The sequence below is a fragment of the Poecilia mexicana genome, unplaced genomic scaffold, assembly GCF_051168715.1.
Source record: "Poecilia mexicana isolate PSO_F unplaced genomic scaffold, ASM5116871v1 scaffold_6, whole genome shotgun sequence".
NCBI classification, from domain to species: domain Eukaryota; kingdom Metazoa; phylum Chordata; class Actinopteri; order Cyprinodontiformes; family Poeciliidae; genus Poecilia; species Poecilia mexicana.
Genome location: NW_028263375.1, coordinates 34344908 through 34369668, shown reverse-complemented (window position 1 = coordinate 34369668; position 24761 = coordinate 34344908). Strand labels below are relative to the sequence as shown.

Here is a 24761-nt window from a genome sequence, read left to right as displayed (position 1 = left end):
TGTAGTGACCTGATTCACAAACGGGATTAAGCATGTTTTAGCAGGAATGTGAAGTTTCATATTGAACAAGCTTTTTGATGCTTTCCCCCAGTCCTGTTTTCTTTCAGATAAACAAACTTGTCCTCTTCAGTATGCTTTTTCTGCCTCTTACAGCAATGGTACACAAGCTCCATGAGAACTGTGTGTGTTTGGCTGACTGACAGACTGGACCTGCAGCTCCACATTTACCAGCTGAAAGTACTCATCAGGATTGTGAAGGTAAACAAAGTCTTATAAATTAGAGCAAACTGTGCAGACAATCTCTGCATGGATACTTCTGTCTGCATTTAAACATTCATTTCTTAACTTTTCCAATAATCCTGAGCTAGTAATTAATCTAAGAGGCTCCAAGACCAAAATAGGTTTACACCCTCTTAGAGAAAAGGATCTTCAATTACACAGTGGGTCTAGAGTGTTAAAGACGAACTAGCTCAGCTCACAGGGGTTAAAACATGTTTATGTCTGAGCTGAAGTCACACTTCCGACATGAACTAGTTCTCATTCATTTATGAGGTTTTTTAATAAAATGAAATCATTAAAGATGGTCAGTTATGATTTTTTACATCAGTTCAAATATAGATGACCTCACCCACTTTTCCTCACATAAACTTTATTTAATTTGTACATGCAAATTATCTGGAAAGCTGTTGAAAATGAGTGCAGTTTTGACTGAAAGACAACTGCAGGGTGGGCGCTCCTCCTTAATAAATTCCTGATTCTGCTTAAACATAGCAGCTGACAATGTCCTCAGTCAAGTAAGTTAAAAACAACATTCATGTTATTTCACCTTTACTCCAATGGTCAGAGAAAAATCAGCAAGCTGGTTCTCATGGTTTACGACACGATTGAAGTGAGATGGGTACACCACAGACGATTTTTCCTCTGCCATGCTTTTTCATCATGCCATTGTTCTGGACAATTTGTTGGAGTTAACACATTTCATTTCACATGAAAGGCCAAGTAAAATACAGACTGCAGGCTACTGGCACTTGGCATTACACTGTCTAATCCAGTGTAATGGCAATTTACAGACTAAGAAAATGTGTCATAATTTTTGACATTGCCTGCAAATCTGCACCTCCTGTCCTTGACATTCCTGCAACATTTGGACACACCACTGCTCCACAAAAAACTGAATCAAATGAATTGTTCAAGTTTGCAGAACTTGATGAAATTTTATTCAACCATCTTATTTGGATGTGTTGGAGCAGGGATGCATCCAAATGTTGCAGGATAGTGACACTCAAGGACTGCTGACTCCTAACCCAGTACCATCCAACTTCCCAGAGCCTGATATTTTTTAGTTAAATAAAAAAGTAGATGAGTTGTGTTTTTTCTGCTTAGCAAATTCTAAATTATGTAGAAACTGTTAAGTTATGACTGAATGTATGACATACAATAGATTTAATGGTGGACATTAACAACAATCATGTAGACTATTTTATCGATGCTGATTTTGCTATATAATGTAGGTTTCGGTACGATCCACTCTTGTCTACCATCCAAGTACTTTAGGTCCATGTAGATAAAGCACAAATTGAGCATATGCTGTTCTGTCCGATGGCTGATCTCAGGAAAGTTCTTCCAATATAATTCCAGTAAACATGTTGAAAATGCAGCACATAATCAAGGACACGGTCTGGTAGTGAGGGCGAAAATACTTCCAAGATCTCTGTAAGTGATGTTGCCCGGTTTGATCATTTTTCCGTTATCTTTGAAAGCACCATTTCTGTTCCCTCACTTAGGCAGAGAGATGTCATTACAAGACATTTTCAACGATAACGCAGCTGAAACCTTTAATCAGGTTTACTGTTCCACCTCCCTTTATCCTGTAACCCAGTAGATGAGTTGGTAGATAATTTCAATTCTAAATTCTCAGATAATTTAGATAGTTGCTCCCGTTAAAGCGAAGATCATGTCTGGTGGGACCAGGGCTCTGTGGAGAGCTGCTCCACTAGTGAGCTGTGAAAGGAGCCTCTGTCAAAGGGCCGAACATAAATGGTGTAAAATTCAATTCCATCTTCATGATGAAATCTACAAAGAGACACTACAAAGCTATCATTCAGCACTTTAAAGGGAAACGTTCTTCTGAAATCATAAGCTAAAACATCAACGATGCTTGAGCTTTATTTACCACAGTTTTCAGGTTAACACACCCTCCTGTGACGGCAGCAGCTGGACTCCACTCTAACAGGACCTGCAGTGAATTTCCCAACTTCTTTACAGAGAAACTTTTACTTCAACATTAAATACAGTAGCAATGTTTGCAATCATAAAACATGTGTAGAAAATGATACAATTTCACCAACTCAACCATCAGGTAAGCTCGTCCCCCTGCTGTTTTGATATGCTACTCACAACTTTTCTTAAGAAAGGTTTTCCTGTCTCGTCTGATTCAGATAATAAACTCTTTGCTCTCAGAGTTTTTCCTTGATGAGGGTTCCAACATTTAAACAGCTTCTAAACGATGAGCAACCACTTTGACATCTTCCAGTCCGGGTTCCATGGTTACCACTGCCCTCATCAAAGTGTTTAAAGGCATTCACAGAACCAGCACTCTGGACGAACCACAGTGCTGGTTCTGTTGAACCTCAGTGCAGCTTTTGTATTGACCATGACTTATTACTGGACCCACTAGAGAGCTGGGACAGACTCTCCGGACCAGAACTCAGTTGGTTTGAATCTTACATAAAGAACAGGATTTCTTTGAGTCAATATATAACTTCTTATCAAAGCAGACAAAAGTCACATGTGGGGTACCTCAAGGTTCAATCCTGGGACACATCCTGCTTGATATCCACCGACTTCCTGTAGCCCAGAGAATAGACTTTTATATACTTGTGCTAGTTTATAAAGGCTTATCACCAATCTTAATTCTTTTTGTTTGTTTGTTTCTGTCATGTACTGTCTTACGGAAATGTACAATACTCATAAACTTGACTAATCAGAGCTTCAGCAGTGGACTGAAGAGGACCTCGCTGAATATTTAACCTCACCCAGATTATCCAATATTTGTCTGCAGCTTGAGGACAGAGGAGGGGAAACGTGAAGGCAGAGAGAGAATGTCAAAACTCCACCCAGGAGCCTCAGCAGACCAAGATGTTCAAACCCTGAATCTTTGTGTGACTAAATAGTGGCTCTTCGTTTTGAGCAATTCATAGAAAAAAGTCACAACTGACAATGGAGGCAGTGAGAAAAAAATTACGCAAATGAAGCCGCACTGAAATGTCCTTGAAAGCAGCTGTGAGAAGAGGCGCGAGAGATGAAAGCGAAAACCGCTGAAATGCTTTTTGTCTTTTTATAGTTTGTTAGTTTAAGTAGAAACCAATGAGACTCGGAATGATAATAGCTCCCTACTGAAAGTAAAAATCCCTGAGACACTTCACTCTGCCTTCCTGGTTTAACACACAAAAAAGCCTCTGAACGTCCTTCAGCCTCCATCTTCCAGCTTTTGTCCTTTCACACAGTGAATAGCAACTGCCTCCTTCTGCTCTCTACATTCCTCACATGCTCTCTTATTTCTTCCCTTTGCCTATTTACCCATCTTTCTTTCTTGTGTCTCTTCAGAAGACGTACCGTGACTTCAGGCTGCAGGGTGTGCTGGATGGCACGCTCAACAACAAGAACTATGAGACCGTCTACAACCGATTGACGGTGGAGGAGGCCACAGCAGCAGTCAAGGCAGGCGATGGCCTGCAGGGCATCAGCATGAGAGACAGTGATGAAGAGGACAGCTAAACCCAGACACACTTCCAGCAGCCTCTCTAACATGTCACTACTTTGTTTTAAACTTACTTAGTAGCTCACACCAAAGTTGACATATCAGGAAATACTTGGAATGAATTTACAAAATGAATGTTATTTGGCAATGTGTCAACTTCCTAATGTTAATCTGCTTGTTTAGAATAATTTTAAGGGAAAATAGATATCCATTTAATTCTGACAAATATTTACACTATGTCAAAACTGTGAACTCTCAAGTGTCCATTTTCCATTGAATATTTTGACTAATCAAACTTAGCACATAACAGAAGGGAGTTTGTGTTTAGTCATTTTTTTCCAGTTGTAGCAATGCTGATGATCAAAATAAATGATCACTTTATTTTATATTGGTGCAATCTGTTTATTTCCCTAAAGAGCTGCCACTTTTGTCAGGAAAATTAATCTGGAAATTGCATTAAAGATTGTCCAATATTCTTTGCACATGCTTTTGGTGGAGGCAGTGTGATGCTGTGGGACAGGATGTGTATCACAGGAGAACAAAGGCCCTGCATCGTTGGAGTTAAACTGCGACCTTTGACCGTCACAGCGGCTTCTCCAGAGGCGGCCTCTGGACTGTGGGCAGTCCTAACCTCAACCTCACTGAACCCCTGAGATCAGCTTGGCGTTTGTGTCAGATTGACAAATACAACCATCCTGACTAAGTGATAAATGCTGCTGCAGAATGTGTGTGACCAAGTTGGCTCCCTGAAGACAGGGTGCCATGTTACTTTGGTTGTGTACATTTATCTCATGCACTGTTGATAGAACCTGTTAGTTAAAGAAATAAATTGATAGATTGCCAAAAAGACTTTTTCACCAAACATCAGTCATCAAGGACACCAAACAGGGTTGCAGCATAATGAGCTGTTTGGTACTGGCAGTGAAGATCTGGCAAGTTTTCACTATCCTTGCAGTTCAACCAATAAATGAATTGTCCCCACAAATGTGTCATAATTTCAAGGGAAATAAACAGCCTTTCCAGAAATATTAAATTTCTTACAAAGAATCATTGTTACAACAAAGAATTATTTTTGACGAAACATACATTTCCTTACTTTTTTGCAAAAAATCCTGTTGTTTTTTTGGGGCTGAACCTAACAAAGTAGTTGCAGTGCTTTAACCATTCTAGGTATTTGTTGTAGTTGCTTTGACACCTATTTGATTTTAGCTTAAGTAAATGGGGAGCGAGACTGTTGAGAAGACTTTTGGATCTGAGCTGGCAGCGATTGCTACTTATTTGTGTGGATGCAGAACAGATCAGAAGGAGTCCAATTCAAAGTTCACTCTCTTTATGTAGAAAAGTTGCCAGAATGTGTAGATGTGGGAATGTGTGTGTGTGTGTGTGTGTGTGTGTGGTTTCTGTAAACAAAACAGAATAATACAAGTTAATTAGAACCACGGTTACAACATAAACATAGAGATAAAGCAAAGCTGTACTTAAATACACTATACAGATAAATAAACCGGCATCTTACTTCTGACTAAACTTAAAGTCTGATATTATGAATTACCTCACATCGAACAGCCACATCATAACAGCCGAAGTATAAACGTGTCAGTAATAACATTGTTATGCTAGCCGACCGCCGCTTATCAGAGCTTCATTTAGGTACAAAACAGTGAGATAAACTCCCAACAAATCAACATTAACTAGCGGGTTTACGAACCCACACACGGTCAGTCATTCGGCTGTTTTCTTTCACTACTTTCTTCTCTCTGCGGAGGCTATCGAGCTGCACACCTGTGTTGCATTCAGGGTGCATAGGAAATCCCATGTCCAGCCATATCCTTTTGTTCAAAGACTATAGCTAAAATGTCAGTTTCTCTTCACTCATAATTCAGTGTTAGAACTCTGAGATTAGAACTGGACTAGTTTCATGATTCCATGTAAAAATCATATCTCCATTTTCTGTAGCCCAAAGCTAAAGCAGGAACTAGCACCAGAACCAAATCAGCACCTTAGCTTCATATTTTTCAGTTAATCTACCTATCCAGAACTTGGCAGATAATATTTCAGTGATTCTTGAGAATGGACCTTACCACAGGGTCCGCGTTTCATTGGCTAATGCCCATTTGACGTCACTGCGCAGCTACCACGTGCTTGACCGTCTCACCAACAAAAGCTAAAGTAGTAAACACATGCTAATGTAGATTGTGGACTAGCAGACCACAATGTACACAATCAAAGTTTTTGCGACATAACTCAAATAAGAACGGTTCTCCACTGTCAGTGGGGAATCTGTACAGGCGATGTCAGGTATCCTGATCGTATTTGTGGAACTAAAATTCACAGATTTCCCAAATCTGATACGGAATGCCTAGCTTGGATCAAAGCTTGTGCACGACCGCATTTGCAGCTCAACCGTCGTAAGATCAATAAAAGCAAAGGAGTGTGTGCTGGTGTAAGTATTATTACTTTGCTTTCTTTGTGTTTAGTGAATGGGGATATTTTGAGTGACCCTGCGACAGACTGGCGACCTGTCCAGGGTGACCCCGCCTCTCGCCCGGAACGTTAGCTGGAGATAGGCACCAGCACCTCCCGATCCCCTTTGAATTTTGAAGCTTGAAATATTGTAAGGCCTTAAGGAGGCCTATAATGTGTGAACAATGACCCCCAAGTCTGAAAAAAAGTCAATAATAAACACATTCATTATGAAAACCTTTTAGCTAAGTACAGCATAATGGCAGTACCGATCCAACTTCTACACCTTGACGCCTGTCTGTTACACGGTCTTACGTTAGCTGAACAGATCAATATGCAATGTGTACCGTATCTGACATACATTAAAGATTTTATTTTACCTGAAAAGGCTTTTTACGAAACTGTACTCGTGTTAGCCACGCTAGCACCGAGTACAGTCTATCAGGTCTAGGCACACTCAAACATTTGACAACAACAGAAATCACCGATTCCAAAAGTAACCCTCAAAACCATGAATGCCGACTTACCCAGCCTTGCAATTACAATAGCATCAGTGATCTTGTCCACAGCTATATTTATGCTGAGGGTGTGAGGATCTGCTATTTTCCTCATCGACAGGTAGCATTTCGCTGTGACGCACACAATGTTGGAGGCATCCCGTGGCTCAAACACCTTGATGTCGTCCAAAAAAGATGACATGAACTTGTTGGTTCCCCTGTCCATTGTCGTGGCTGATATTTTTTGAAAATCCGGCATAAATTCTACACTAATCGACTCAGAAATACTTTGTAGAGAGTCAGACGAAATGAAAGACGCCATGTTTACATAGAAACTAAGCTCCGCGAGGCTTTGTTTGTGAGACATGCAGCCACGTGGGATTTTAGGGGGCGTTTCTGGGCGGAGCTTGGTAAAGTCCATAGGGATAAAATGAGTTTTAATTTTCCCATATATTTTTTTTGTTATTTCTCAACCTTATGTATGCAAATATGACAAATAATGTTTTGGAAATGTGAAGATACTAAGGTACAGGCTACCAGTTGCAACATTTTTTTTAAAAATTAAATTTTTAATGGACCTGACCTAGAATGTTGTCATCACCATCTGACAAAAATAAATAAAAAATAAATTTTAATGACCCTATTAGAGATATTTTTACTCATTTTACAGATAAATGCTTCTCAAGAAACAAAAGAAATATTATTTAAAACCAAAAACAACAAAAAGTCCATCTGATGGAGTTGACACAGAACTGAAGGTGGTGACAAACTAGTGAATAAAATTAAAAACTTGGTACATGTGAAGTAATGCAATTCATGTAAAATACATTAAAATTAATTAATTGCACATTTAAGTGAGATTTGACAACAATTTCACTGAAAGAGTCAGAAAAACTCTGATGGAGTTGACATCTGACGGAGGTGACAAAAAGCCAAACTACCTCAATTTATATGATGTTATTCTGAAGGAGGTCATATTGTAGCTCTTCAGGTCCATGAAATCTTTACATTATACCAAAATTAAGCTTTTATTTCACAAAATTTCATCAAATTTTAGTAAATTGTCAGTTATGGTGTTGACACATCATGGTTGTAACAAGCAACTTAGGAATAAAAGAGAAGAAAAAACTAAAGAATAACTTAAGCTAACCAGAGCTAACTAGCTCTCCTAGCAAAGGAAGAGAAAGGAAGAGGTCATGGGGTCCTCAGAAGTTCTGGTGCCCCCCAATAATGCCTGATTTTTTTTACATTCTTTTCATGTCTGATGGTGTTGACAAAAACTAGGGACAAATTTCAATGGAGTAGGAAAATATATAAAAATGATTTTTATTTAAATGTATTGATACCTTTATAATTATTTATATGACTACTTATACTTAATTGTCACAATATATAATTTTAGTATTTCTTTAATTATTTTAAACTATTATAATGTGTTGAGTTCTGCTCCTGGACAAGAGATTTTACAGACATCATCCACCAACTACAATGTTTAAAAGAAAAAAAATATTCAGCAAATACCTGGAAAATATACATTGTTGTGCTCACATGACCCAGGTTAGTTTAGTCAGATATTTGAAAAAATTATATTTTGTGTATATTTTATTCAAATTTTGTGCTTTATTTATAGGACCTGTTTTGTCCCTATTCTCAAGAATCACTGATTTAAATATTACTTGCTTTGAATCTGTATTATTGGATTGGCATGACCTTCTTACTCTCTCCAGTATTGTACTCATTTTCCATTTTGGGTTAGTCACAAAGCCATAACATCTCTGAGCTGTGAGGAAGGGATGAGATTGGTTGATGACTGTAATGTAGTGATATGATGCAAAGTGAATAAAGCAGTGGGCACAGCCAGAAGAGACATGTTTCTGTCCTCCTGTTTCTGTCTAATCAGAGAAATAAGTAAAGTGAAATAACTGTCTTGTAAAGTACCTTGAGATATTTGTTGTGAAATGGCAATGTGTCATTGCTTTAAATTCAAATTGATTTGACTTTAATTGTATTTTAGGTGTTACAGTTTCTAGATGCAATTGATCAATGTGGTGTTCACCACTGCTCATACAATCACCGCCTGGTCACCATCATGTCACACTGATTCTAGCTGCAGCAGTGCAGCCCCATGCTGGCAGGCCTAGATCTGCATGCCAGTGTCATGTTATATAAAGTAATAGTGTTCTAAAAATGGATTCATGGATTCACCTCATGAGAATTTGAAAAGCATTCCTGCAGACATGAATGTCTGTGATCATATAAGTGGTTTTGGGATGTTTCACCAGTATCATTATGATGGGTGTTCTCAGCTCCGAAGTATCTGTTTTTTTCCCCATCGACCTAATGTAATGTGGGTTTCCTTCAAACTTGCATCTTATTGGTCAAAGTTAACAACAAAAGCATGTGAATAGTCAATAAAGCCTGGTACATTAATCAGCTGTGAGTTCCCCTCACTCCAAAACGTCTCAGATGTACTCTGTAGACATGCTGAATTCAAACAAAAATGTACCATACTCAAAACCTCCCAAACTTCTGTTTAAAGCACTAGGTGGTTTCTTCATGACTTTATCTAGTATTTGTCATTCACGCAAAAAAAAAAAAAAAAGAAATTATTATTATTAATAATAATAATAATCACTATTTTCTCAGATACTTACCATTTTTTGATGTTTCTGCTCTGGTGACTTGTTCCTGATTTTGAATTATGAACAAACAGAATGTAGGATTTGTAATAGCTGTTTTGATGGAGTTGTTGAGGAATGTAAATCCAAGGTTTAACAGAGTCTTTGTTTTATCTGTTTTTGAATTTATTTTGGTGTGACTGTTCTTGACTGAGAATTCAAGCTTGTGTAGATGCCAAACCTGCTGAAACATTCCATTTGGAATGATGTCCTGTTGTGACCTTGTTAACACACTTCTAATGTATTTTGGTTGAGTTATAATGTCGACCTTCTGAAGTTATTGCTAAATTCAGAAGACCATTGTGGGCTTTCTTTTCTTACATCTTTCACTATTAAAGACAAAAACTAGTGATTTTGATTATGTCAATCAGGTACTAAATCAAGTTCACCTAGTTAATTTGAATTTATACATACAATACACATATTTTCCAGTTTAGTATGTTAATCAGTAAAATTAGGCTTAATTTTGACCACTAGATGACAGCAAAGTGTTCCCAACATGATACTGAATATGTCTGGAATTTGCACCAACAGGTGTTAGTGGGATATATACTTGTTGTTAAAAGATGCGAATCGTTTTGAAATAATTTCTTTTGCTCATCTTCTTTACATCACACAAACATTCCATTGTAACAGCGATGGGTAGACTTTTAAAATCACTATTTTCTATGTCCTTCAGTGTCCACATTCCCAGGTCTAACTGTGTAATACAAAAAAGAAGCTGAATCTGGAACTCAGCAGCTCTCACTGACCACCATAAATGCTACAATTAATGACAGCATAACAAGACTGAAGCAATATGGCTTCTTAGAAATGGTTTGCAGGGAAAAGCCTAGAACAAAAAAGAACAAAATGTTTGAACAAACTTTAAACATCCTGGAACATTAGGTACATTGTTAAAACACAGCCTTTTAGCACAAACACATACCCACTGGTCAGCATGGTAGTACTGGACTGATTAACAGGGCTGGTCTTACAGACACAATGACTTAGCACAGTCTAATTATTAAACACTGGTTTACAAACTAGACTGAACAAAGGCAGCATAGACAACTTTAGACTTGGACCTGACAGGGAACAAGAGACACAGGTTTGTTTAAATACTTTGGGAAGATAATCAGGGGAAACAAGGGGCAGACAGTTGACACAGGGACTAAACACACAGAAAACCAAATCCTCACAATTACTTTTAAAATTGATGCTGATCATGTTTGACCTTTGACACTGTTGGAATCTGTACAGTAAAAAGCAAAGTCAGTGAACAAAGAATAAATGTAAAGATGCTGAACCTGTGTTTGTCTTGCTGGGTATCTGTTATGTTCAGGTTCAAGAATCTTTAATAAAGCTGGGTTTAAGGCTCAGAGTGGTTCCCTTTGTACATTTTATAACTTATAAAAAATTATTTTGTTCTTCATACGCAATCAGTTTCAAATCATTTGCCTCATGTTCAGAACAAATCTGATTAGTACACACTCTTAGCATTCATCCACAAACTTTAGTGTTTTATTGAGGTGTGGTATGAAGTGACGGCACTTTCTCATTGAGATGTTTAATTGATTTTTTTTCTTCACAAAGAAAAATCTGAAAAGATTGGAGTGTACTCTAGCAGCTTCTAACATCTACAAGCTGATATTTGTAGATGTATATTATTTGGGAAGGTGAGAAAATGTTTTATCCCTACTTCTATGAACCTGCTTCATCTGCACTCTGGGAAAGGAATAATCTCACAACACAGAAACCATCTATACCCAATCACAGTAATATTTTATTTTTAATTAATGAATAAATTAATAATTTAGTGTTGGCAGAATGTTTGTAGTGACATAAGTTTGGTTAGAGTAACAAGCCCTTTCACATGAAAATCCTCTCCCTCATTTGTTCCCAGTTCTCTTTTTGATCCAGTCATTGTTTCATATCAAAATATTAAGACTATAAGATGTATGTATTAATATCACAACATTTTTATTTACTTCTTTAGTCAGTTTAAGGTTCATACATCACATTGTTTTCACTTTATGTATTTTGTATTGTCCACTTGACAGCACATCAACTCACGAGTCAAACAGGATGGAGCTTCAGTGCTTCATGAAGCTTCATCTCACCATTACTACTTGGCAGTAGCAGCACAAGCACTGGCTCCTTTCCTCCTCCTCCGTTTGGTCCTCTTCATCTTCATTACTCCTTGTGATTTCTACATTCCCATCAATTTCAAGGCGCTCTGGTTCAAATTGAAAAGTCTTCATATCGTTGCTTATTGCTGTTTTGGCTGGACAGAGCTAGTGCAGTCAGACCTAGCATACATCACAGGGTTTCCCCCAGTGTTTTATATGCCTGGCGGGCCACCAGGCTTTACTTGTGCGCGCACAAGGTTAAGTATTGCTTAATTACTTAAGTATTTTTAAAATGTTTACATTTTTTAAGACTTTATTGTTGGTTTTCAGGCATTAATCTATAAATAATAAATGCTGAGGACTTCCAAAAATAAATATTTCTAACTAGATAAGCCAGATAAAAGCCCATGAACTGAATTGTTAACACAACCAGGCAGCTGATCAGGTAAGGGGAACATTCTTTTGACACTTTGATCCCTCATCTTGATCCAGAATGCCAACATTCAAATGACCACAACTTCTTCATTTTTGTATTGGCATGTGCTGGAAATCATTAGAAATCTTAGAATCCACATGTTCAGAATTTGTAAATAATTCAAAACACCCTCTGGGAGACTTATTCCTGGTTTTGTCGTTGCCACTCACAATGTATTTATTGTTCACTAGCACATAGGTTGACCAGCATAAATAATCATTACTATTTGTTTTCACCTTTGACCAAATGTTCTGCCTCCTCTTTACCTTAATTCCATAGACCAGGGGCCCCCAAACGTTTTCCTGTGAGGGCCACATAACTTTTCCCTTCTCTGCTGGGGGGCCGGAGTCAGTTTGTAACAGAAAAAGTGTGACAATTGCAGGAGTGCCTAAATGTAAAAAATGATTTCTTTCCAGAAAGCACAATCAAATAACCCTCTCTGGGTTCTTCACAGAAAAAATCCAGGAAATAACACTATTTATGAATTAAATACCGTATTTTCCGGACTATAAACCGCAACCCAAAAGTTAAAACAAAACAAAACAAAAACCCAGTAAACATATACATATAAGCCTCTGATATCTCTGCTGCTCCAGGTTTTCCATAACGATGCAGCAGCAGCAGAGGGGGGCGGACACCCAACATTTGAGTCACAACAGGTCAATTGAATATCACATTTATTACGGTTGAAAAAGAAAAAGTTGCCAAGTTTAGATTTAACTGAACTGATTACGGTAGTTTCCAAACGGTAACTGTAACAGTAAAAGTGCTGATCCTTCGTGTCTGCTACTAGCATGTGCTAAATGAAAATTCTCATAATGATCCCAGTATTATTTAAAAAACGAAAAATCTTCTTTTTCCCTTCAATGCTATTTAACTGATCAACAACATTTTCAAATTTCAATTCCCTATTAAAACCTAATTCCGTTTTAATGGACGCTTTCTTCTTTTATGTCCAATTTTGACTTCCAACGATTCACTTCCTGCTAAAGAGCCCCCTGGTGGTTGAAGAAAAATACACATATAAGCCGTACCAGGCTATAAGCCACATGGTTCAAAGCTTAGGAAAAAAGTAACGGCTTATTTCGAGAAAATACGGTATATGAAAAAATATCTAAAAGCTCTCTGGTATTGTTCAGTGGGCCGCAGCAAATGTGGAGGCAGACCGGATTCGGCCCGCGGGCCGTAGTTTGAGGACCACTGCCATAGACAGAAAAGCGTTCTTGTAAAACAGCATATATCTTACCAAAACATTTATGGGTTTTAACTCGTTTCTATGCATGAATTCAACTGTGTCCATACACATTGTATCCATAATGCTCTTGTATTCCCTAAATCTTAATGTGAGGTAATGATGGATTAAGAAGTCATCTAAAGAAGCTAAAGTGTGCCTGGAGCCAGTGCAGACCAGAGAGGATGGACTCAGACTGGCCTAGGACCAGAAGGGGAGTGTGTTTGAAGAGGTTTCTGCCCTTTCTTTGAGGAGCCAAAAGGAAAAACACTACATCAACTAATTTACATTGTGAAGCACCCTAAGACTGTTGACCTTTGCACCCACAGTCTCTATTCTCTCCACAGGGGTAGTCTCTCTCTATCTTTAGCTCTGAAAAAGATTAGAATGTTCCTTTCACACTAACTCCTCTTAAGGATCTATTGCACATATTTAGCTATGAGATGTTCCTTTTTTCAGCCTAAACATTGCTGCTGTGTGTTTTGTCACCCTTGTTACAGTTTTAAAAGTCAATCAACGCCTCCTTTGCTTTCAGTTACTTGTAAATATTTGTGACAGTACGGTTGGCTAATAACTCCCCCAGTCACAGCCACACCGGGGTTTTATGTTTTATCAACAAGTTGAAAGTGATCTGGTCTTCACCAAGTTCTCATATTATCTTCATCTAACATCAAGTTTACAAACAATTGTTTTCCCACTATTATTAATTAAACAGAAACAAAGGCAAAATAAAAAAAAATGGTGTAAGCAAAGTAAACTGAACAAGTATGGTTGTTTGGAGGGATTGAAGAAGAAAACCTCTTTATGAAAGAACATCATGATTACCTCTTAACCTCCAATACGACTGGAATAATATCTTCTGGAAATAAAAGACGAAAGATGAGAATTTTGCCTATAATGCACAGCTCTGTGTTTGGATAAAATAAAACACAGTTTACTGTATACTGTACAGTATATTTATTTATTTATTTATTTATTTATTTATTTATTTGTATTCAGTCATTTAAATTACTTGCATCACACTTAGATATAAATGTTTAGATTTTTTTAGCACTTATGGTTATATTTGTATTTGTATTAACACCTTGGATGGAGTAGCTTGTCAACTAGTAAGCAATTTCCCCTTGTGGATCAATAAATTATATTATTCTATTCTGTTCTCATGAGGCTGGGAAGCACGGTGGTGGAGCAATAATAATTTGAGCTCGATTCCAGCTGTAAAATCTGTGAACCCTTTGAATCTCATTCAAAGCTTACAATCAAAGGTGATTTTAAGCTTTAATCTGTCCAAGAGCTGAAGCTTGACCTTCATTGTTTGGCTCATAGCAGCAATGAAGCAGGGTTGCAAGTGACTGATACAGGTTAAAGCTGCTACATAACATTTAAAACCTGGGTTTACTCAGTTTTTAATACACAACTTTTCATTTTGGCTTAATAAAGAATGACAACATTAAAACAGTCACTGCATTTTCAGGTTAAATAATAATAATAATAAAAAAACCGTTCCTTATTAATGTTTATTATGTCCTGAAATAAAACCCAAGAACTGGAAGAAATGAAAGGGGAGTTATTGAAACATGTGGATGTCTTTGAGGTTTCACATTCTCTCTGTTTTGGTTTAAGGAACTGAATCATGTTTTGTTTCAAGCAAACATTAAAATTGTGTGATTATTGTTTCAGATTTGACTTGTTAAAATATTTAATTACATTAAGCCTAAAAGGTAAATTGTAATGAATCTCAGAAAACAGTCTTACATCATGTTTCCTTTCTGTAAATGTATTATTATTATTATTATTATTATTATTATTATTTTTTTTATTGTTGTTGTAGTTGTTGTTGTTATTGTGAATATGTGTGTGAAACCATGAATTCATGATGGTAGTATGAAGCTGCCATCATGCCTTGGAGTCCTCCTCGTCCTTTTATATATATTGTAGGTCTTTTAGCTCTCATATCTTTTCATTTAATCGAGAAAAACAAAATAATTAAACAAATAAATCATTTATATCAACATATTTAAATGTTTGTTTTTACATAAATTGTAAAAAACATTTTTTATGGAAGGTGTGGAGAGTTTGGAAACCTACTTTGAAAGGAATATCCTAATGACATTCCACGGATCAGCAATAAACAAAAAACGAGACAAAGAAAGAAAGAAAGAAAGAAAGAAAGAAAGAAAGAAAGAAAGAAAGAAAGAAAGAAAGAAAGAAAGAAAGAAAGAAAGAAAGAAAGAAAGAAAGAAAGAAAGAAAGAAAGAACGATTCTGGAAACAAAATAAAATAGGAATCGGACAGTTTTACAAAGAACAGACGGGTGATGATTTCCTCTTGAGCAAATCAAGAGACACTCGACATATAATGTGTCATTTTAGTATTTTAAACCATTTGGACCTAATTGAAGCCATTAAAGTGATAAATAAATAACAATTACACACATCTATATTCATATATATATATATATATATATATATATATATATATATATATATATATATATATATATATATATATATATATATATATATATGACAAATTCATTTTTGAATGGTTATATGACCATAAGAATTATTATTATTATTATTATTATTATTATTATTATTATTATTAGTAGTAGTAGTAGTAGTAGTAGTAGTAGTATTAGTATTATTATTGTTGTTGTTGTTGTTGTTGTTGTTATTTTTGGATGTTGCGGTTTTATGTTCTCCTTCATGGTTTGAAATCTGACAGCTAAAGACAATTAGGTTTTAAAATTAAGCAGACGAGCCAACATCGTAAAGGAGAGAAACATTAACACGATGTATGTGTTGACGAATTGGCCTAGATTACTACCGAAGCCTTGTCTTTAATAATAACAAGAATAGTAATGAAACTTTGTGAGTTGATTGATGGCATTTTGTTTTTTTGGTTTATGTCTGTTTTCCCGTCACTTTTCTTCCTCCACCCGCATGTTTCTGCGGAAGATGTCTGGCTCCTTCCTTCGGTGACAGGATGGGAAGGCTGCTGTCAGCTTCACCTTGCCGCGTTTAGGAATTTATCATAGCTACACTGTTCATGAAGGCGCCATCTGTGTGATGGACTGGGGGATAAAAAGTTGTTGCGTTTGAAGCTACGGAGCTTCCAGTAAAAGACGGTGGAGAAACGGGGATTCAAAGTCGTCACAGAGCACATCGCTGCTTTGAAATCCATTTTCTGCCGGAACCGTTTGATGGCCCAGGTCCACGCGCTCCCAGCTCTGTGTCACGTCTGAAACTCGCGCATTTGAAGAGTCCTGATGTGATGTGAAAGTCGACGGCTCGTGACCTCGCGACCACAACCATATTAAAATGCTGTCACGCGCAGCCACAAGTACCTGGGATTTATCAAGTTCCCTGCAGTTGAGCAGGAGTTGTGCCAGCCTCCTCCTCCTCCTCCTCCTCCTCCTCCTCTTTCTCCTCTTTCTCCTGCAGAGACACGGAACTCAGAATCGACGGAGAAGAACTGAGCAAATGATCTACGTTTCCCCTGTACTTCCAGGGCGGTAACGATCAGCGGGTCTCGACACTCCGCACGCAGCCATCGAGCGAGCTGCGGCCGCCCGCTTTGCCATCATTAAGCGTGAAAACAGAGGCTGTGATTAAGAGGGGGCTTCCCCGGCAGATGATGCCCTTTCCTGCGGGCCGCTGAGGAGCAGCGTCGACCCCTCGCTCCTTCCACTACTTTGTTGTTGTTGTCTTTGTACGGCTGATGCGAACATGATGGACGGTTCTCTCTGTCGCCCAGCGGGTATCCTCGGCGCCCCCCCGGCCACCGGGAGCCAGTCCGCGGGCTCAGACATGCTCACCTCCGGCGGCAGCACCAAACCTCTCGCTTTCTCCATCGACCGGATTATGGCCAGGACACCCGAACCCAAGTCGATACCGCTCAGCACCTGGTTCCAGACCTCTCCCGTGGGGAAGCCCGACGTGTGTCCGTCCTCACTGCACTGCATGATCCCGCTGGTACCGCTCGGGTATGAGGCAGGCCACCGACTCAGCATCAGCGGGCTGGATCCGGGCCACTTGGACGGCTCTCACCTGCCGGCTCCTGTAGACATTTTGGGATTCGGGTTGAATTACCGAACCCAGCAGGAGGACTCCGTTGTGAGCCAAAGCAGGGGTCAGTACAAACTTTTCAGACCGCGGGTGGTGAACCAGTCCTCCCTCTCCACCGTGGGCACCATGTGCTACCTGAACTGCACTGGCGATGGAGGGGCCTGCGCCCCGCCGGCCGGCCTGGTTAACCTGCACCCGATGGCCTCGTACCTCCTCACCGCCCGACACAAAGCCCTCATCGCGGAAAAGAGCAAACAGCAGGGCGGTGAGCGCTACTCGGTGTCCGGGGTGCAGGCCTTCAAGCAGCTCTCTCCCAGCCAGATCCAGCACTACATGAAGGAAAGGGATCAAATGCTCACGGACAAGATGTTTAAAGGTTCCCCGGCAGCAGCGGCCCGACTGAGCGGCTCCTGTTCCGGCAGCAAACCCAAAGTGTTCACCTGCGAGGTCTGCGGAAAGGTGAGCCGGAACCGGGGCGACTTCCAGCAGCCTACAGGAGCGGTGTCAGACTGCGGAGGGCTTTTATCGCCTTTTAAAGATTTTTTAAAAAGATTATTTCTGTCTAAATATGGCAAAAGTTTAATTGTTATGACTGGTTTACCAAAAATATATAACGGCTTTACTTTTCAACATTTTAATTTGGACACACTCAAAAAGGAAAGGAAATTTCAAAAAGGAAAGGTAATTAAATTTGTAAATAAAGAAACGAATTAATAAAATGGACCCTCATTTATTACTTGCTTTTCACCCCTGGTTTTTTCTGTTTTAGTTTTCTTCTGTTGGATAGACAATTTATGTCTTTGCTTGCTGCTCGAACGGGAAAATAGAGGCCCAATAGATAAGAAACGGCAAAAATGATTACTATTTCTATGTATGTTTTGCTATTTTAAAAATTCAGCAATTCCAGATTTCCGTTAAAAGAAAATAACACGAAAGAGCGACTCGCTGCGGCGTTTTGTCATCTGATGGGAGCCCAAAACAAACTCCGGTTATTTGATGCGTTAATGAGACTCATTGTCACTGAAGTGGATGTGATCATTCAGAATCAAGGGGGATACGAGATTGTTTTTTGGGGGTCGGAGATTGGTTTGTTTTGTTTCTTTTTTGAAACTTGGTGAATTACAATAAAACAATCTTATAATAATAATAATAATAATAATAATAATAATAATAATAATAATAATAATAAAGCAGTAGGTGTCCTCGTTCCCCTTCTCATTTCGGTATATTTTTCCTCTCTCAGGTGTTTAACGCGCACTACAATCTGACCCGGCACATGCCCGTGCACACTGGCGCGCGGCCGTTCATCTGTAAAGTTTGCGGGAAAGGGTTCCGTCAGGCCAGCACGCTGTGCCGACACAAGATCATCCACACTCAGGTGAGACCGAGGAGCGCTGCTCGGCGGGCTTCTGCTTTGGTTTCATGGTTTAATTCTGCAAAATCCTTTGAATCAAAATTATTAAGCTTGTTTATTGATTGATTGATTGATTTGTATTTTTAGAAAATTATTTGCTGGTCTATTTACTATTTTAAGTAGAAATGCAAATCACGTTTAGTTCGTTCTAAAATGGTTGAGTAACATTCGACCAACGATCAACTTTAAAAATGTGTTTTATTTATTTCATAACATTTATCCAGATTGAGCCAGAAAACCCACGTTCGCAGTAATTTATTTTGAAAAAGATTTCACCGAACTACATATTATTTAAAAGTTTTAAAGAAACAGGGGGGGTAAAACAGCATGGTTAAAAATATCAGCATAAAATGAAATTTAATTTTCCAGACTTTTCCCCGTCGGTCAGCTGACCCGCGTTTTTTCTTTAAAGCTAATTTAATGAGATTGCTTCTGAACAGTTAGTGCTATGGCTTAAAATATTTGTTCTGTTATTAAAAATGGAAAGATTTTAATGAGTGAAATTAAAAGAGTCTGTATTTTAGTTACACTGTAAAATTACTCAGGTTAAAATAACTACTTTTCTGGTAACCATTATCCCGCAGATTCCACGTGTTTTCTCATTATTACATTATATTTGAATTCTACACTGAAACTAACTCATAGTTTGCTAGGTTACATTGGCAGGCTTCTACAAAACTCAACAGAAAATACAATCAACTAAATTGGACCACTGTCAGGCTAACATTCTCAAAAAGCTTAAATTAGAACACTAACAGATAAATTGTCATAATTTTGCCCCATATTTCCAGAACAAAATAATTGTAATATGTATTGATGTTTTGCAATTTTACTGGAGAATATAACTGATACAATGTTGAGGAATAAATTGGCCAGTTTTTTCAGGTAGAATGTATGAAAATAGAAATATAGTGTAATGATAGTCCATGTTATTATTTAATCTGATTTAATTTGAATTAAATCAGATTAACTGTAGTAAAGAAGCATAGATTTCCATTTTAGAATAAAAATATGGACAAACCTTCTATAGACAGTTTGCAATAACTGGCTTGTGAAAAAAGCATTTCACCTGATTATATTTGAATTTGTCTGAAATAGGGCATTCATTATGCAAACAGTCTCAAATGGATCATTTGAACTCTGAACATCCATTGAGATTCACACTCTGCTTCAGGATGTGTGTTTTAAATAAGAAGGCCAGATGGGCCCGTTTTGTAGATTGTAGCTCGTTTTAGTGAATTGAGACACACAGAAAATGTAACAGGGATTTTTAAAAAAAAAAGTCTTTTTAAAAATAGGAAAATTCACTAGTGTTACTCATAGCATCATTAACAAGCCTGTATCAGCTTTCATTAGACCAGTGGACCAATCAAAAGATCACTTATTACTGAGACAGGCTGTAAAATTAAAAAAATAAAAATGAATTGATGAAAATGAATTGATAAATCATGTTTACTTATTTACTTATTTTTACTTAGTATAAATTCCTGTGATTGCTGGCTATATTTAATTTTTCAGCTCTTTATGTTTGTTTTAGTGAGGTACAGTTCTTTAGCTGGTTGAAGAATGAAGGAGGTCAAGGACTCGGCTAACAGAGCAAAACATTTGCTGTGGGCCTCTTTATTGATTCTGTATATATATATATATATATATATATATATATATATATATATATATATATATATATATATATATATATATATATATATATTTATATTTATATATTTATATATATATATTTATATATATATAAATATATATATAAATATATATATATATATATATATATATATATATATATATATATATATATATATATATATATATATATATAAGAAGTTACAATTATTAATGCAGATATGATCAATATAACAAACAAGCCATTCTGAAAATGTTGTTTTATAAGACATAATATTTTTTGTCAAAATAAAATACTTTAATGTGAAATTTAACATAACTAAAATCACAAAAATACCTGCTATGCATCCATACATCCCTACAGTATTCCTCAGAATGTGTTGGGTATATTTTAAAGATAGTTTATCCCCAGTGACATGATTAATTAAAAAATATCTCACAAATTTTTTTTGCAGGAAAAACCTCACAAGTGTAACCAGTGTGGGAAAGCCTTCAACCGGAGCTCCACGCTCAACACGCACACTCGGATCCATGCGGGGTACAAACCGTTTGTGTGCGAGTTCTGTGGGAAAGGATTCCACCAGAAAGGTGAGAAAAAAACAACACGAAGGGAATCCTCTGGATCAAAGCTCTTCCTCTGACACCTTTTATTTGATGCTCTGTGTTTTAGCTGGAAGACGTGATCGAAGGAGTAAATCCATTTCTTTTGTCATACTTTAAACCAAATGAATTGACTTCTTGTGGAGTGAGCTTCTCCTCAGTGGCTCTCCAGGAGAGCAGCAGCAGTCTGTGGGCTTTGTTCTGAATGCAAACATTTCACAGAGAGTCGCCTAATGACTTTCCCCAGAAGCAGGCTGAATGCCAGTTCACAGCAGCTGTCAGCAGCATACAGTAAACACACATTGTGGAAGATAGAAAAATATCCATGCACAAACCAGAATCCCTTTTATCAACATTATTAATGTTGCCCTTAGAGCACTGAAAGAAGTGTTCAGTGATGTACAGCTGAGGAAATGTTAAAGGATAAAGACAGCATTTTAATATTGCTGTATGTATTGGTAAAGATCACAGCGATGCTTGAAGGATGTCATGTACATGAAGGCAAAGGGTGACATTTCTAGATTACAACACAATGCACATGTTAGAAACATAGATGGATCAAAACCTGATAAATAAAATGAAGATTAACTGTCACTGTTATACTCAGCAAGAGTTTAATGACACAATTAAGCATGTGAATAGAATGTCAATAAATTAGAGTATTTCTGAAAAATGTATTTATTTCAGTAACCATTCACATGTAGATTCATTACACAGACTGTTTTCAAGTTTTTATTTCTGTTAATAATAATGACGATGTACATCACATAACTACCTCATGTGATGTAAGGTAGTTAATTAAACTTTTCATAATCTGATATAACAATTCTCATATGCACTTCAGCAGCATACATCCATATATATATGTATATATGTAAAGATTATCTCCTGTTGTGCTACACAGCTGCAGGATCACATTTAACCAGATCTTCTGTGTTGAATATTTATTTCTTTTAACACCACATTCAGATACTGCATGTCTGAAAGTACAGTGCTACAGCCTCCTTACATTCAAAGCAACATATTGCAAGCATATTCTGTTTTGTATTTTGATTAGTTACTGATTCAAGTAGTCTGAAATTATTCCTTGGTAGGGTCAATTGCTAGAGTGATTTCATTAGGATTTGTGTGGGCGTCATTTTGCTGATTAACAATGGTTTCAGAGCAAAGCCAGGGAAAGTATGGTGCAGATGGGAGTTTATTAACCTCCAAGGTCTCGAAAGAAGCAACAGCCCTCCCAGCTGAACACTTGTAGCTGATGCCAGGAAATAACTATTTGCCTATTAGAAACTGAAAATTAAATGGTTAAAATCTTAAATCTGTGAAATTGTGTCATGAAGTGTAAAGAATATTCTCTAAAACATAACTATAGTAAAGACTTTGCCATTTAAAGATCGCTTCTATTCTTGCTCAAATGTTTCAGATCATCAAAAAAAAAATACACAAAGGAAAAGATATAAAGGGCTTTATAAATAAAATGGATTATTATTATTAAGGTGGGAGAGTGGAGAACTTTGTGATTGGGGTCGATCTCCCAGGATTAGTGAAACTGTTCAATAACGACTCATTCATTAACTTTTCCACAAGCCAAAACATCAAAAACATCAAGCCTCACTTGAAACAGTTAAGGTCAGAGCTCATTTTCAGTAATAAGCCAAAATCACCTCTATGGATGAGTTAAGTGACCCAAAAGACTCTAAAGATTTGTTTCAGGTTTGCTGAAAACATCTTGATGGTCCCCAAAAGTATTTAGGCAAAATGTTCTTTGGATTACTGGTTAACCCAAAGGCTGGAGGACAGCAGAGGCTGGGGTTAGGGACATCATCATCATCATCATCATCATCATCATCATCATCATCATCATCATCATCATCATCATCATCATCATCATCATCAAATTTATTTATAAAGTGCTCTAACACCAGCTGCAGCTGAAACAAAATACTGAACATCTGTAATATATATGATGTATATATGATGTATGATGCATTAAACAAACAAACAAGCAAACAAACAAACAAACACAGTCAGACAGACAAGATCAATATCAATAAAAATTTGAGTAAAATCAGGTTTCAGTTGGGTTGAAGGCCAATGAGTAAAATAAGTTTTCAGACAGGTTTTAAAAATGGACAGTGATATGTAATGGTTAAATATGTAATGGTTAAATATGTAATGGTTAAATATGTAATGGTTAAATATGTAATAGTTGCATTCCAAAGCTTAGGGGCAGAAACAGAGAAGGCCGTTTTCCTCTAGGAGCTGCTGGTAGGCAGACCTGAGTGATCAAGAGTGTAACGGTGGTGAAGAGCCACGTCTCATTTTTCTCTCAATAAAGATAAATCATCATCTGAGAACTGCTCTCTGTCTTTACTCAGGTTATCTTTGTCTGCTGTTTAAACTGGTTTTATTTATCAAAAATGTAAAAACAGACTAAATCTATGATTTATTCTAAATCAGTAAAAGAGGAGTGTTATGCATTGTCCAGGCACATATAATGGAATTTTGTAGCATAATAAAGTCACTCTGTTTCCTTTAGTTCCTTGAAATTGGCCTGTTTCTTTAAGAAGCTCTTATTCTCTCCAACACTCCCCCTTCATCATTGCAATGATGCTCTTCCATAATGCCGTTTAGAGCCGTTCTGAGGAGTATTGGATTGAGAAGTATTTTGTATGAAAAGCTCAGCAGATGTGAGGTTTTCTGGAGGAGTGGGGTCTCAGCTGGAGACTACAGCTCTTAGGAGGAGCTTTGAGTAAATAGGCGGGGCTTTGTGAGAGCAATCGCTTAGGCACCTCTAAATGGTTCCCAGGGAGATTTAAGGGTGAAAGAATACATAAACACTTTGATGTTATATAAAATCCCTTGACATTATCTTTATGTATCAATTTGGTTGTCTTATGTTGAATCGAAGGAATTTTGTGATGAATGTTAATAAGTTGCTTGTTCTCTGCAGGAAACTACAAGAACCACAAGCTGACACACAGCGGGGAGAAGCAGTTCAAGTGCTCCATCTGCAGCAAGGCGTTCCACCAGGTGTACAACCTCACCTTTCATATGCACACTCACAATGACAAGAAGCCATTCACCTGCCCCACCTGTGGCAAAGGCTTCTGCAGGAACTTTGACCTGAAGAAACACATCAGAAAGCTGCATGACCCAGCTGGGGCGCCCTCGCCCCTGCAGACCTGAAATCCTTCTAATCTATGACAAACTGAATCCCGCTCCTGGGCTGTTGAGGACAGGTTCAGAAATGAGTAGCCTGTGTTCAGGTCTGTGCACTTTCTCTGCTCCAGTCCTTGTTAATTAGCACTGACTCTGAAATGCTCTGAAAAATAAAGTATTGTAGTGGTTTTGTTCCCTTGTTTTACGCTGCGTATGCTGCCCTCTGCTGCCCTCTGCTGTTTAAATTGGCAGTTTGAACCTGCTAATGACTCAATCCAGCAGTTTTACCTTCAGCACAGTCATGGAGCCGTTGAAAGAATTGACTTTGATTCTCTACATGGCAAAGTGTGTATGAATCCGTTCCACAGAGCATATTTTACCTCAATATTGTCCTTTTGTTCCCTCAAAATAAAAATAAAAAGTCAGTATTATTGATTCAAGCCTCCCTGAATCAGTATTTGCTGTATTGATGATTCCTAACCAATGCCACTGGATAATGTTTCATCTCATCAAAGATAAGATAGTAAAGCCTGCTTCAGTAGTACTTCAAAGTCTTCTTTGTCTTATTACTTCTGCAATGCTCTGACTCAGAGACCACACCATGTGACGCTCTGGCTTCAGCTTGCGCCCTGCTGGTCTCCTCCCTTTTGCTGCCCATTCCT

General features: G+C 37.7%; 2 protein-coding genes across 5 annotated transcripts in view; both read left to right on the top strand.

Moving 5' to 3' along the window:
* cadps2 (Ca++-dependent secretion activator 2) overlaps positions 1-4146 on the top strand; it is a 240977-nt gene extending 236831 nt beyond the window's left edge. For all 4 annotated transcript variants that reach the window (XM_088006677.1, XM_088006678.1, XM_088006675.1 and 1 more), the window contains 2 exons: positions 154-258; positions 3607-4146. In XM_088006677.1, coding sequence (XP_087862803.1) covers positions 154-258; positions 3607-3777 — 276 coding nt within the window. In that variant the 3' untranslated portion in view covers positions 3778-4146. The remainder of the gene's footprint in view (positions 1-153; positions 259-3606) is intronic.
* A 12573-nt stretch (positions 4147-16719) lies between these two features.
* fezf1 (FEZ family zinc finger 1) lies at positions 16720-24534 on the top strand. The gene is made up of 4 exons (XM_014975746.2): positions 16720-17744; positions 18529-18663; positions 20793-20925; positions 23891-24534. Exons 1-4 carry the CDS (start codon positions 16947-16949, stop codon positions 24124-24126), a joined length of 1302 nt encoding a protein of 433 aa, XP_014831232.2. The 5' UTR covers positions 16720-16946; the 3' UTR covers positions 24127-24534.
* Positions 24535-24761: the final 227 nt, after the last annotated feature.